The sequence below is a fragment of the Mustela lutreola genome, chromosome 15 (assembly GCF_030435805.1).
Source record: "Mustela lutreola isolate mMusLut2 chromosome 15, mMusLut2.pri, whole genome shotgun sequence".
Taxonomy (NCBI): domain Eukaryota; kingdom Metazoa; phylum Chordata; class Mammalia; order Carnivora; family Mustelidae; genus Mustela; species Mustela lutreola.
Genome location: NC_081304.1, coordinates 54,579,734 through 54,594,441, shown reverse-complemented (window position 1 = coordinate 54,594,441; position 14,708 = coordinate 54,579,734). Strand labels below are relative to the sequence as shown.

Here is a 14,708-nt window from a genome sequence, read left to right as displayed (position 1 = left end):
GACGATCCATTCCTGAGAGGGGTTCACAGTAAACTTCTGCTCTGGGAAAAATGCATTCTTTATGTAGATGCCTGATCTTCCATCTTCCAGATTCAGGCTTCTGTCCTTCCTCCCTCCCTCCTTCCACCAGCACACTCCTTTGTCTCTTAATTTTTAAGGTTCTGGATCTTAATGCTTTCCCCATGTGGCCTGCCAGGTTACACATGCTGCAGTAAGAGCAAGGCTTCATTTTCCTACATCAGGGGAGACGTTTCTAGGTCTGACCTTTCTAGCCCCTTGTCTGCGCACCTTGTGGGAGAAGAACCCCCCCCCCCCCCAATGTGAAAGAGCCCTGTTATGAACATGCAAAGGATGAACTTAGGGTTTGGGCTCTCTTCCAAGTTCAGTTCTGGCGACTTGACCTTGGGAAGTGACCCTCTGAATGCCTCCATTTCTTTAACTGCAAAACGAGTAGCTAATGGCCTTGTTCTGTCCATTAAATAAAATTCTACTTAGGAAGCATTCAGAACAATGCTGTGGGATACCTCAGCTGTTTCGAGTACAGGGACTAGGTTTTTGAGTGACATTATGTCATTTTTAAGATCGCGACATGGCTGGGCATGCTTCTCCAGGAGGCACTCTGCCCGACCCCCTCATGGGCAATCAGGCCAATTCTCCAAGCACAAAATACACCAAAGTCAGCACAGACTGGCCGAGGACATGGACAGTTTCAGGAGGCTCCTTGGGACGTGGGAGGCCTTCCTGTAGGACGGAGGGTGGCCGCTGTTTCTGCCTGACTCCTGCTCCCCGCCACAAGTTTTATTTCCCAAAGAACCTTTCAATCAAGATGAGACCCTTCCGGTTCTTCCCTTCTTTCCTGCCCAGTTTCCCTGGGCTGGGTGGTGAGACTGAAAGAAAGAAGAGGGTCTCCTCTCTATTTTTCTTCCTTACACCTAGAATTCTCCAAGGATGCTTTCCCCTCCTCTGAAGAGGAAAGCATCTCACCAGATTCCTGCAAGACCCAGGAAGCTTTATTCCTTGTTTGTTTCCCTTACTGCTATCAGAGAACTGCCTCCTCCCCAGATCTTTGGAGTTTCATTAGGAAGGGATGTCAGTTTCGTGGCAGATCCTATAAAGCTGGGTGGTGTGACCCAGATGAGGTGTTTCCCAGAGTCTCCATCTCCCGCTGGCCTGATTGCACCTGCGCTTCTGTCCCCCTCCTGTCAGCTTGTTGTAGGCTTAGGTTCACTATCTGTCTTTGTCCATGAGGATTAAAAAAAAAAAAAATCTGCTTGTCGCCTACAAGGACAAAGCATCATTGTCAAGGCTACCACTTGTTGGCTTCCTAGCAGGTGCTCAGTAATTCATTCATACTGTTTTCCTCGTTCTTTACAACCCTGAGGTTGTACAGAGAACCATCAGAGGAAACTAGGTGTTCGGTAACTCATCGCTGTCACACAGTAATGAGAAAATCTGGGATTCAGACCCCGAATCCCTCCTTCCAGAGGGCGGCGCTGCTCCCCGGAAGCATTGGGGTGAGCAGAACAGAGGACCAACTCGTCACCATCCAGCTCCAAGCCTTAATCTTCCCTCCATGAAGGTGCCCTGTGATTCTCTGTGTTCTCCAGCTTGTCGATCCCATAAAATGTCATTGGAAAAACTAGACGGACTTCTTTTGGGGCACACCCTCACCCATCACCATGGCCCCTTGAGTGGCCACTTGGCTTCCTCCCCCAGGTGAGGGTCTGAGGGCGTGCTAAAGGTACCTTGCCCCTCAGTCACTGTAAATTACCTTCATAGCATTGCTGGAAGTGGGATGGGAGGTATTAGCCTCATTCTGTAGATGGAGAGAGAGCTCTGCCAAGTCAGTGTCTCAACTGGGTCTAGAGGCTTGGATGGTTCCAGAACTTGTTCCCTGATACAGTCTGTTAGGAAAGGTACAGAGTGTGTTCTATGATGAGTTCCATACAGAGGAGGAGTTCAGCAGGACGGATTGTGCGTCAGTAGGAATTGTTATTGGGTCCATCCCCCTAGCCCCCATGCACCTCAGTGATGAGTAGCTCAGAGCTCTGAATTCCCTGCCCCCCTTGGCTCTTTGACCCTAAAAGACAGGAGTGGGAGACAGGTGGATATCCCAGGGCCAATGCAGGCACTCCCCTCCTGCCTCCTTGCTCCCACCTCCCACAGGACCCAGAAAATGCTGTAGGAGAGGCTTGCCCTGAGGTCCCCTGTGGGATTCTGGAACATACTCCTGCCTCCTTATTAATTTCCAAACCCTTTGCTTCCTGGAGCTTCCCAGCCTCTGGCTTCTTGCTCTGCCCTGGGTTCATCTCTATAGGGGTCTGAAGACCAGTTCCTCTAAATTTTCTCCAGGAAGCAGTGGGCCACAGGAAATCTGTGCCATCCAGGCTGGCCTCAGTGACTTCTCATGGAGTCCATTGTGCTTGATTAATTACCCTTCCATTTCATCCCTCTCTTGGTAAACACAGTTTCTTTATTCTGGCTACTGTTGCTTCTTCCCAGGGAAACTTAGTATAACCTTTGGGTTGTGTTCTCCTGTCTTAGAATAGCTTCTGCTCTGTGGCAGTGTGCCAAGCCTTTTTATAATTTTTGTCTTCGGGTTGGATATTATGTAGACATTCAGACATTTCAATATTCCACTTATTTATACCAATTTTGTTTTCTGAAAGCAAATATGCATTGAGTACCCACCCCCCCGCCCCGCCCAGGAGCACTGCCTTTGTGACTGATTCACTCTGTAAAGATTTGCATTGCTTTTCCAAAGGTCTGCGAATGTTTGGTGCACATGCACTAGGAAGGAGAGGTGCTGCCTCCCCTCAGAAAGGAATTTCAGCAGGGAGAGTGGAGATTGCATATGGCACAGCAGTCCCTGTGTCAAAGCAGGAGCTTGTGCTCAGCTCTTAGTTCTTGGTAGCTGAGTTTTGCTGCGGACTTCCCGGGCCTTGCTCAGTCCGTTCCCCATGCCCTAGCTGGTGCCTTCGCTTGGGAAACCAGATCAGCAGGGAGTCTGGTGTCTGAGCTTGCTGATGCTTGAAGATGCCGTTGGAAGTAGAAGGCACCCCCCAGGAACCCTGATCCTGGAGCCCACGGCCCCCCTGGTGCTTCCCTCCCCACCCCCAAATGGAAAGGTCTTAAGAACATAGAATAAGGAAAATGGGGTGATATTGACCTTGGCGCTTTTCACCCCACTAAATTCAGAAGCTCATAGTTGTGTCCCTTGCAGCTCCTTTTAAATGCAACCGGACTTTGCCCCCAAGTTTTGCCTGACCCCCAAGAGTGATTCTGGATGTCCTGTAGAAGGTGCTTATTTTTTGGTGGCGAGTCCTCAGATCCATGACGACTTGAGAACTAGTGGGTCTTGGAAAGAGATCCAGCCCCTGGAACTGCCCCCCAACCAAATCCCCAGGTGCCTCCTCAGAGCCGTACAGGGGAGGTGAGGAATAGTAACAATGGCAGGACATGAAAAGCATCAGGAGGCTGTCCCCTTCCCAGTGCCTGCTCAGCATTACTGCCATCTCTCTGCAGGCTGGACCCCACAGCTTGCTTCCTTAAAGTACCCAAATCCTACCCGCTATAGCCAGTCTCCAAATTTGAGTCTTTTTTCTTGGTTTGTTGAATCTCACTGCTGGTCTCTAAGGTAAATGTCCTTCTCAGAGTTTACAGTGCACAAGCCCTTTGCCTCTGATGGGTGAGGGTCGGAGTAAGCACCCCATCACCCCCATACCCACACCCCACTGTGCCTGTCTGTACACGGCAGACACAGGTGCTGGGAGGTTTCCCTCCTGCACGATTGTGTCTCCCTTAGTACTAGAAACGTCCAATCACCAGTCGGTGAGGATCTTGACTTCATACCATAGTACCAGTTAGCTTCTAGACCAGAGGAAAAAATGAATAACCTTTAAACCATGTAACTGGGAAGCCAGCAGATGGCTAGTTCTACCGACTTTTACTCTCCCTTAGGACACCGGCTCCCCCCACACCCCTACCCCTACACACACCAGTATCTGCTCTCGGCTTCTCTGTCCGTTCACATTGGAACAAAGGATAGGATCTTCTTCGCCCCTTCAAGCAGAAGAGCCCCTTCAAAGAGGCCAACTGAACTGAATCCGTTTCATAGCACAGCAAAAGCCTCACTCTCCGCCCCTGACCTTGACAAGACAACCCGTGTGTCCAAAGGAAGGCATAGTTTTTTTGACACTAATATCTGTATGTTTCTGTCCCTGCAGCCTTAGGAAAATCCAAAGGTACAGTATCCTCGGGTAGCTACGAGGCCACGTGAAATCTCTGAGAACAAGCCATGCCTTTAGTGAGCTCTGCGAGAGGGTGAATGTGCCGTGTTTGGTTGCTTGGCCGACTTAGTGGAAGCAGGGTCTCCGTGGTTAAAACTGAATCGCAGCCCGGAGGGACCGTAGGCACGGTCAGCCCCTCACTTGCCGCATAGACCTGCGGGTGTGGCCTGCATAGACTGTAGCTCGGCCAGGGTCCCGGGGCTAGTGCAGGAGTCCTGACTTGGGCTTGTGTCCTAGACCCCAAGTGACAAAGAGGAGGACAGATGTCTAGATGTTTCCTGCTGGTCAGTGCCACCTTCTAGTGCGATGCTGCCCCTGCCGCTCCCCCTCAACCCCCGCCCTGCCCATCTCCATCTCCCACTTGGGGGAGGGAATGAGCCCCAGAAAGGCTGCATTCTGCTCTGGGGCAAGCTTGGATTCCACACGCAGATCCTGAGGCCAGCTGGCTTTGGCAGAGGGTGGAAGCGGAGCTGCCAGGCGCGCCGGGGCTGCCGGTGTGCAGCGGGGCTCGGAGCAGCCCCGGGCAGGGCAGCGCCCCAGCCCAGCCTCGCTTCCCCGGCCCAGGAGGGTGCTAAGGCTGTGCTGCTGTTCTCCTGGCGGACGTGCTTGAATGTGTCCGCTGTGCGGGGGAGGGCGCCTGCTCCTGGGCACACGTGGGTAAGTGGGTGTCTTTGTGTCCCTCGCCAGCATGGGCGTGAGGGTCATGGACACGTCCTGGGTGGCTCGAAGAGGCTCCTCGGCCGGCAGGAAGGCGTCCTGCGCCCCACCCACCATGCAGCCCCCCGCGCCGCCCGCCGAGCTTGCTGCGCCTCTGCCGTCGCCCCTCCCGGAGCAGCCCCTGGACGGCCCCGCAGTGCCCTCACTGTCACCATCGGGCTTGGGCCTCCAGCCTGGGGCCGAGCGGACCAGGTAAGTGGAGCCAGGCCAGCCAAGGCACGTGCGGGGCGGGGGCGGGTTGGCTGCGCCCTCTCCGGGCCTCATGGATGCTGTCACCTCCCTGTTCCCGGGCCTTTGTGTTTGGCTTTCTGCATCCTGCTGGCACGCAGCGAGTGATTCCCAGCTCTCCCCCACCCCGGCTCCTCAGATGGAGCCCCTGCTTCCCGAGAATAGCATCCTGCGGCGGGTATGCAAGGTGGCAGCACACGAAAGCCGTGAGAGCGCTAAGTTGCCAACTCCGGTCTCCCCTTCCTTTTCTGCCGTAATGACTTCCCGATTCTGAAATGTGGGGTTGAAGTTATTCTCCCTTTCTCTCCTCCCTACTTAAAGGTAGAGGAGCCGTTTCCCCATCTGCTTACCTGGGTGCAAATCAGGGAAGGAGTGGAGGTCATGTGGTCACTCTGGTGGGGCCTGGGCACCTGTGCAGTGTGATGCCCAGTTGTGTTTCCATTTGTTCCAGGGCAGAAGCGAGGGAGCTCCTGGTGCTCCTGGTTCAGTGAATGTTTATGGGGGATTGAGTCCATCCAGAGAGAAAATGCGGGACCTGTGCCCTTAAGGCAGTTCCCGTCCCCGTATGCGGAATCAGGGCACATGGCCATTTGGTCCCAGCAGAGAGGGTGTCATCTGGCCCCTTCTTGACAGGGGCATCCTGGAAGGGGGAAAGGCACAGGACTACTTCGCTGGGTGCTTCTGTCCTGAAACAGCTGAGAAGCTGGAAAGCTCTTTCAAATCAGAGGCCACTGTGCGTCTGTTAATGGGGATACAGCATTTCCCCCTGGGCGCCTGCTGAAGACCTTTTGGAGGCTTTGGGAAGCTGAACTTTTCATCCAATCTTTTCTCTTAAGATTGATTGATTGATTTTAGAGAGAGAAAGCATAAGAGGGAGAGAGAGTCTTCAGCAGACTCCATGCTGAGTGTGGAGCCCGAAACAGGGCTCCTGCTCATGACCCTGAGATCACGACCTGAGTCCAAACCAAGAGTCGGATGCTTAATAGCGCCCCGTCACCCGATCTTTATCATACACGTCCACACAAATGCCAGCTTCCTACATGAAGGGACTGCAGGGTTTTTGTTATTGTTTTTGTTTTCCTTTAGTGAGTAGGAAGTATTTTCCCCGTGAAATGGGGAAATGACAAAAAAAAAAAAAAAATGGGACAGTCAGCGTTCGGGAGTGGGCAGCTGGCAGTGGGTGTGCTTGGGCTGTTGTTGATGGCTCCAGCTCAGGGCTCGAGGACAAGGGCCCTGGCTCTGCACTCGCTGGGCTTCAGGTCCCCTCGAAAGAGGCAGGTGCGGGGGGGCAAGTTCAGCAGAGATGTAGAGGACGATCGCTGTGGGCCAGGGCGGCTCCGAGGACGACCTGAACCAGTGGGAGAACTGCCGCGAGGGGTTGCTTCTTGCGCTCTTCTCGGCTTCGTCCTGATTTCCCATCCGAGGGCCGACTCTCAGTGCTCAATGCTATTTGACCTATAAAAGCTATTTTTAGAAAACGCCCCTCCAAGATGGATTTCCCCGGTATTTCCAGAATCTCAAAGATGCGTGGTAACCCTGAGAGTCGCTCCTGGGCCCGGAGCACCACCCACGGGTTCAGAGTATTTGAGAGCTCATTGCCTTTGCTCATACTGGTCTTTTTTTTTGGGGGGGGGGGTACCCAGCTCTGAGACGTTCCCTTGGGTGCCCGTGTTCTTCTACCATTCTTCTTCTCTGCCCACATGGATTCTCCCCAGTACAAATGCATATTCCATTGTTTTGGGGTTTTGTTTTGTTTTGTTTTGTTTTCTATTTTCTGGACATTCACAGCCCAGTTGATGTTTCCTCCAGTTGCTGGATTCCTGTCTGCCCCCCTCCCCAGATGGCAGGCCCTCCTCCCTCTGACTTGCTCCCCAGGCCCGCCCCTGCCAGACCTGGTGACTCTCCAGCCAGGCTTCGCCTCTGCCTCCTGCTCCCCTGCTTGGCATTGACTCTGCCCCCAAGCGCTGCTTCCTGCCCCTTTGCACCCCAGCTCACTGTGTCATGTGTCCCCAGAACTAACCTGTCCTTGAATGTGTCCTTACCAAGCCACCTCCATCTAGTGCTCCTTAGTAACTGCCCCCGCACTGGGTCAGCTGCACCCATGCTGGGGATGGGTCAGCAAGGTCAAGTAGGTAAATAGCGGTTTCTGTGGTAGGGGAGCACATCAGGTGGGCGGGGAGGGCCAGCTGCTTGCTCCCTAGATTCCCCGCAGGCAGAAGACGCTGGTATCCCATGAGAAGCCAGTTTTGTTGCTTGCTTGCTGTGGGCTTTCTTTTTAAGGTTTTAACTACCTGTTGATGGTGGCAGAGGTGGAGGGAAGAGTAGATTGATATTTGGCTGTAATAGCTGGTGCCTGGTGACTTTGAGCCTGAAAAAGAATGAATGGTCCCCCCCGCCCCCCGAGGTTGTTTTTCATTAAACAGAGAAAGATGTCATTCTTCCAGCCCCTCATGATGAAATGGCTTCTGTGGCGGGGCGGGGGGCGGGGTGGTGGCGGATTACCCAGGTGTGGTTTGAAGTTCACCCTGAGAAGGAGAGAGTTTACCTCAGCCTTGAACTTGACGTTGCTTTAACGCCTTCACATGGGGGAAAGCCAGCTACACTTTGGATTTTGCTGTTCCAGCGCTGTTTCCCGCCTCCCAGTCCTGCTGGCCGTAACCCGCTGGGACGGGGTGGCAGATCTCTAGCTCTTTCATGTTTGGGGGCCTCTAGATAAATTTAGGGAACAAATACACTCTGCCTGTTTCCATGGGAAAGAGGTAGCCATTGCGAAGGATTTAGGCCCTGAGCCCCATGCCTGATCCCCGGGGGCAGGAGGGTCCAGGCAGTTGCTGACGAGGGTGACGAGGGTGACGGGTAGCTTTCATTCTGCTTCGCTAGGGGCTGCCTGGAGCATAAGTAAGTGGGAGAAAGAGTCCTTTGAGGGGCTCATGGTGGAGGGACCTCCGGAGCTCCATTAGGAACGTCTGCCAGGGGAGGGGTGTCGGGGGATGGTGGGGAGTGATGAGCTGGCCATTTCTTTCCTGCCCCAGTTCTCTGGCTGGAGTAGGCTATGTGTGAATATGTGCTCTATCTTTAGGACAATGCCTGGCAGAGAGGCAGCTATGGAGGATGAATCCCCTTTGGGACATGGTGACCTGGGGTGTCCCTTTCTCAATTCAGAGGACTCCAGAAGCCCTCCCTGCCATGGGCCCTGGTGCGGGGGGCTGGGGGGAACTGGGACTTGAATTGGCCATAAGTGAGAGCACAGTGAGGGGGCTGTGTTCACTGTCCCACTTGCTGGGACTGATACCCAGGCTGGGCCCACTGCTCGGGCTCGTTGTGTGGAGATCAGGGAAATCAGCTGAGAGCCGTGGCCCCACAACACAGAGTGGGGGCGCTCGTGGACTCCTGGCAAAGGGCAGAGGCGTGGAGAGGTAGGAGCAGAACACAGGTCCCCAGAGCCCAAGAAGGGACCGTCCCTTCTCCTGGAGCATCCCTGAAGGGCAGGGGGCAGACAGAGGGTTGGCCCGGCATAGCTCGTGGGATCGCGACCCGCAGGGCTGTATGCTATGTGTGTCTGAGTGTAGGGGTTTTCTTGTCTCGTGTGCTTCTGTTCCAGCACTGCGAAGAGCAAGGAGCTTTCTCCGGGATCCGGGCAGAAAGGAAGTCCAGGCTCCAGCCAGGGGACACCCGGTGCAGGGACACAGCCAGGGCCACAAGCAGGCCCCAGCCCCAGCCAGCCGCCCCCAGACCAGAGCCCGCACACTCTCCGGAAAGGTACGTCACTGTGACCCTTTGCACAGGTCTCCGGCCGGGGACAGTTGTCATGATGCCTGGACACTCCTTGCCCTCACTCAGCATGGACATTGAGAGATCTGTGACTTCATGAAAAATCTCTGGGCTGGGCATTAGAGCTTTGGGGAGTTAACCGACTCCAAGAGGGCCCACTTTGTCTTTTCCTCATGTCACTTGTTTGAACAGCAGGCTCAGTCGGCTCCGAGTCCCAGACCCCGAGATTGCGTCCCAGACCCTGAGACCTCTCTGTATACAGCGTTGTCCACGTGTCTTTCACAGATCCTGGCGGGCCCTACCACTGCCTCTTAAGATGCTCTCTGGGGTCTTTTGCAGGGGCCCTATGCCCCGAGCTGGGGCCTGGCATGGCTGCCTACCCCTGGGATTGTTTCTAGAAGATGACACAGAGCAGGGAATTGTGATTGTTGCTACAGGAGTCCTGGCCTTCAGTGTTTCTGGAAGCCTGAGAATCTCTGCCCTGACCCGGGAGCCCCCCAACCCAGAATCTGCCACAGAACCCACCCTCAGAGGCCCAGTTTCTCTCTCTGAAATGACTCTCCCAGAGCTAGAGACATGCTCTGTGGTGACATTTCATAAACAGGGGGCTGCACAGACCCTGCACTTAAACTTCTTTGTTTTCTCCTTACATTCTTCCTCAGCAAAGTCTCCAACTTAAAGTGGCACCTTATTAAACTTGTTCTCGGGTCAGGCCTTTCCAGCTTCCCAGTGTGGCTTTGGCCTCACTGAATATTCACGGAATAGGGTGGCTCGCCTTGTGCCCCTGAGCCTCCGCATCAGGTCCCTGCTGGGCTCCCTGGCCCTGGGCTGCGGTGACAGGTGCCAGGCCCTTCCCTTTGGTCTCAGTTCCCTGTCACACCCTGCACAGCCTACGGGTCTGTTGCGAGCCCCTCCCATGTGCAGAGCCCTGTGCTGGGCCCTGAGAGTGCAGAGCAACAGGCAGAAAGGCAGACATGGGCACATGGTTCAAGGGAACCGTAGGGAGATGTCCCTCCAGACCCAGGAGTTGGGGCACCATGGTGCCATGGTACTTCAGCATCCCAGCACCGTCGTCCAGCAGCAGCAGGTCGCCCGTGTGGTCCAGACACACTTTCCTGTTCATCTTTGTGTACAAAAGCCTCTACGCCTCCCTCCAGCCCCGAGAGATAGGGTGACGCCTAAGCCACAGTGTCCGATGGGGTCAGGCCTCTGGTTCCAGGCCCGTCAACCTGATGCTGCCGGTGGCAGGTCAGAAGGTAAGCAGGGAGTGTGGCCTGGAATGACCCCGGCCCCTCCCCCTGGGGGTGGTCGGCAGCTCCAGGTCCTCCTGTGAGAGGCACACCTTTCTCTTCCACCTGCTGCCCCCACCATGCCTGCTCAGCTGTTTTGTGTTTTTAAGGTTTCTCAGTCACACCGTGTCTCCAGTTTTATGTCCTGGCCTAGTCCTGTCGCCACCAAGGAGGGCTAAATGTCCTCTCCAACATGGTGCCGTCCCCTGCTCCTCCCCTCCTCGGGCTCGTGCAGGAGAAGGCCTGTTGGAGCCCCCATGCCTGGGGCCCCGCTGGCTGCCCTCCCAGTGAGTGAGCACCCCCCTCTGGGAGCTCCTGGAGCAGGGGCCGGGAGAGGCTGCCCCATCTTCGGGTTAGATTGCTGAGAAGGGCTGGTAGAACGGGCCATGGTTCTGGAATGCTCTTCCATGCCGATGCTGTGTAAGTGCCACAACCACGTGGAGAATCGGCGGTCCTTCCTCTCCTGGAGGGGGGTCTAGACAGACTGTCAGGGCACAGGCGGGGTGGTTAAGGCGAGGGAGGGAGCTGAAGCCACGCTGGAGAGACCCTGTCCTTGTCTTGTCCATGCTGCCCACTGACAGAGCCTGGGGAGCTCGCGCCGTCGTTAGAATAGACTTTGTTCCACGGGGCGGGGGAGCGGAGCTGGGAGAGAAGAGTGCCCGAGGCCTCCTTGAGCACCTAGAAGACAGATTCTTCTGGACTTGGTGCCGTGCACGGCAGCCCTCACTTAGTCATCCCATTTTAGTGATTGCCGTCTCTAAACGTTTGCCTGTGGACACGATCATTCTTACCTGTTCATTGTGAGTGAAGGGTGTAAAGTGTTTGCCATCATGTAGCACGATCAAGTAAACAGAGGCGGTGGGGGAAGACAGAATGAAGAGGGGGAGCCCGCAGTACATCTCTCTGCACAGTCCATGCCCAGAGGGCACGAGTCTTAAAGGAAAACTCGGGGCGGGCAGGTACCCAAGATTCAGAGGAGGGACGGGGTGGGTGGTTGGGGTGATGGAGAAGTCGCTGGGAAACTCGGTTGTCTGTGGCTCTCGCGGGATCCTGGAGCCAGCATGGGCATGGTCAGCCAAAAGTCAGTTTCCTGTCCTGCCACGCTCCAGTGTCGCCAAGTGAGCTCTAGTCGTCCCTCTTGGACCCTGTGTCACCGACTCCCCCTTCCTCCGTGTACCCTGATGCTGTGGGAAAGTGCAGAGAGGACACTGGGCAGCCGGCCGCGGCCTGTGCACGGGAAATTTGTTCTCCACCCTGGCGAGGGCTGTGTAGATCATGGCAGCAGTCCAGGGAGGAGGAGGAGAGATTAGTGAACAGATGGGGAGACATGAAAGCTTGGAGTTTGAGGTGAATTTTTAAAAAACCGCATTGGTTGCTTGCAGGTTGGTTGCTAGCGCAGGGAGCCTGGGGTGAGGGGGCGGCAGGTGGTGGGAAGGGGCGGAGGCCGTGCTCACAGGCCTTGGGGACAGCCAGCTTCCTTTCATGACCTAGTGTGTATGCCTGTGTTTTCTCTTTCAGTTTCCAAGAAGCTGGCTCCAATTCCACCCAAGGTCCCTTTTGGCCAGCCCGGGGCTGTGACCGAGCAGTCTGCCGGCCAGCCGTCCCCACTCAGCCTGTCCCCCACCCCACCAAGCACCCCTTCACCCTACGGACTGAGTTACCCCCAGGGGTACTCCCTGGCCTCCGGCCAGCTCTCCCCAGCGGCCGCGGCCCCTCCCCTGGCCTCCCCTGCCGGCTTCACAAGCTCTGCAGCCAAAGCCCGGCCCACCCCTAAGCCCCGACAGAGACCCACCCTGCCGCCCCCTCAGCCTCCCACAGTCAGCCTGCCAGCCCCGAGTCCGCAGTCCACGGAGCACCCCGTGCTGGATGGCATGGCCCCCGGGGAGAGCATGTCGACAGGTAACCAAGCCGCAGTACCGCCACAGTTTTCCACGAACCTCAGCAGGGTATGCCCAGTGGCGGGATCCCTGGTGCCACTGCCTATTAGCACGTCTGTCTGCCCTGAGGTGGCTGTGCTGGTGCCACGTGTGGCTTCTCTGATCGTCTTGGGAACTTCCCCCATCACACATGAGGCTGGAGGACAGCAGCCCTGGGATCCAGACTGTCCTGCAGAAGGGCTTCTAATGGGGGTTTCTCCCAGTGGAATGCCCGCCAGCACAGGGCTCTGCTTCTGTTCTCTGTCTGGGGATTAAGCACTAAGTACTTGGAGGTGGTGCTCAGTGCTTCGGGAGAGGCTGGGGGGCTGGGTTATGACCGCAGACCAGCCGGCATCTAAGTGAAGTGAGACATTTGTGGGTGTCCTGGGGTAGAGTCACGGCATCTACAAAGGTACAGACCCTTATCTTGAGAACAGAGGCTAAGAACCAAAGACATTTTCTCCTGTGAATGAAGTAAGCCTTATTAGAAACGTGCATTTCCAGCAATATTTAGAGAAGGGTCAGTTCCAGGAAAGACACTGCTCCCCCTGGTTCTTTGAGGAGCTTATTGGACAAGCCCACCACTAAATTTAGTCTTGTATTAAGTTTAAAAATGAGAAATGGAGCTATTACCCCCCATCTCCCCAAAAATATCGAAGTGTGAAGTCACACACACCACACTGAACCAAAACCATTCACTGGCGGGAGAAAAAGGACGTTTTTTGCAACGTCTTCCCGGATACTCTGACCACGCGACAGGAGGGACTTGGGACTTGCGTGTGGTGACCGCTAAAGCCCGGCTAGCATTTTCCTCGTTCAGGGAGGCAGGCAAGGCATTGGCCTGTGTCCTGGCATGGGAGCGGGCCGCATGTCCCCAGGTGGCAGAGCCTGGCCCTGTCTGTTCAGGGGTGTCCTGAGTAGCAGGTGAGGCAGCACACACGCCCCAGATATGTGCACGTAACAGATGCTCCCTTACACATACACACACCCTCCCTGCACACACATTACACAATTACCGGATTCATACACATGCATACAAACCACACACACACACACACACACACAAACATGCACCCACAGGTACACATCACTACACACGTACCGCATCCCTACGCTGCACACATGCACATACCCACACACAGCCATCCACATGCTTCGAAGGGCCGGCTGTGTGGTCCTAGGTCGTTGGTTCCCTGGGATTTCTGATGGGGATCATACTTCCCTCGTGTTTTAGTCCAAGAGTGAGGTTTTCCCCCTCGGATCAGATGGAAGGTGAGTGAGCCTGTGGAGTTCGGCTCCTGGCACCCACGACGGGTCTCATCCAACTGGCGTGCTTAGGATGGGTCAGGAGATCTTCGTATCATGGGGAGCGGGCAGCCTCTGGTGGTTCGGCTGCTCTGCTTTTGGATGGGACTCATGTTGCACATACAGCTGCTGACGTCTGACCTGAGACTTATCAAATATTAAGGAAATTCCTCCCCAGAAGTCCACGACACCACTCCCTGCTGGTAGTCGGTGGTGGCGAGGCGTGTTTCCCACATGAGCCCCCACGGGAGGGGGCACAGGTGACAGCAGGAGCTCAGGGTCGCCCCGAGTCACCCTGAGGGGCTGCTCCTGCCCACACACCAGGCCCCCCACTTCTGAAGCCACCCCAGGGAAGGGCTGCTGGGAAGCATGGATGCAGGAAGCATCGGACACAGGGTGTCACTGGAGAGAAACAGAAAGGTGGGAACACCACGGGAGTTGAAACTGGGGGGCCCAAAGTGAGTGCCCCGCCTTCTTCTGGGCTCTTCGGAACGGCTAACCTCGAGTGCTAACAGCACATCAGCCCCCACACCGTGGTGCGTGCGTCCATCGTGTTCTCTGGCAGCAGGCTGTCGTTCTGTCTGTCCGCACGGGCCTTGGTCCGTGCAGCATCTGTGACGCTTTGGTCCCCCCAGCCCGCCCCCGACTGTGATACTCGGTGTAGTTGATTGTCACGTTCTCGTTTCATCGTGTTTATTCCTTTCTCCGAATCCTGTCGTTGTGTTCCTGCAGCTGTGTGACATGAGGGCCGCGGTTGTGGATACGTGTGAGGGGGATTTCAGGGTAAGCGGCCCCAGCTCGCCGGGCCCCGGCGCTCGCTCGGCTCTGCATGTGGCTCGGACCTCCCCCCCGCATGGCCACTCCGCTCCATGCCTCACCTCGGCCTTGGGGGAGCACTCCGGTCCATGAGCTCCTCTGGCTTTCAGGGGATCACTGGCCACCTTGGCTCCGGCTGGCTTTGCGCTAGGAGATGGGGAGGAAGGCCGCAAGCAGGCTTCGCAGTCTCTCCCCTCCTCTGGCTCTTGGGCACCCGGGTCAGCCCCACCATCCCTCTCCCTTCGGCCTAGTACCACAGGGCTCCCAGGTCTGTTCTTCCTGTGGCGTAACTGTTCTTGGATTGCCCACTGCAGGCTTTGGAGCCAGGTGCCTCACTTGCTGCATACGCCTTGGCTTAGAGAAGTGTCCACAGGAGG

At 55.8% G+C, this 14,708-nt stretch overlaps 1 protein-coding gene across 5 annotated transcripts in view; it reads left to right on the top strand.

Annotated features, from left to right (window-relative positions):
* Window positions 1-14,708, top strand: part of ARHGAP44 (Rho GTPase activating protein 44) — a 164,250-nt gene that overhangs the window by 146,275 nt on the left and 3,267 nt on the right. Inside the window, exons 17-21 of one of the 5 annotated variants that reach the window (XM_059150039.1) lie at window positions 4,227-4,244; window positions 4,977-5,198; window positions 8,836-8,993; window positions 11,813-12,193; window positions 14,248-14,298. In XM_059150039.1, coding sequence (XP_059006022.1) covers window positions 4,227-4,244; window positions 4,977-5,198; window positions 8,836-8,993; window positions 11,813-12,193; window positions 14,248-14,255 — 787 coding nt within the window. In that variant the 3' untranslated portion in view covers window positions 14,256-14,298. The remainder of the gene's footprint in view (window positions 1-4,226; window positions 4,245-4,976; window positions 5,199-8,835; window positions 8,994-11,812; window positions 12,194-14,247; window positions 14,299-14,708) is intronic. The other 4 variants (XM_059150037.1, XM_059150041.1, XM_059150038.1 and 1 more) reach the window with 4 other exon arrangements.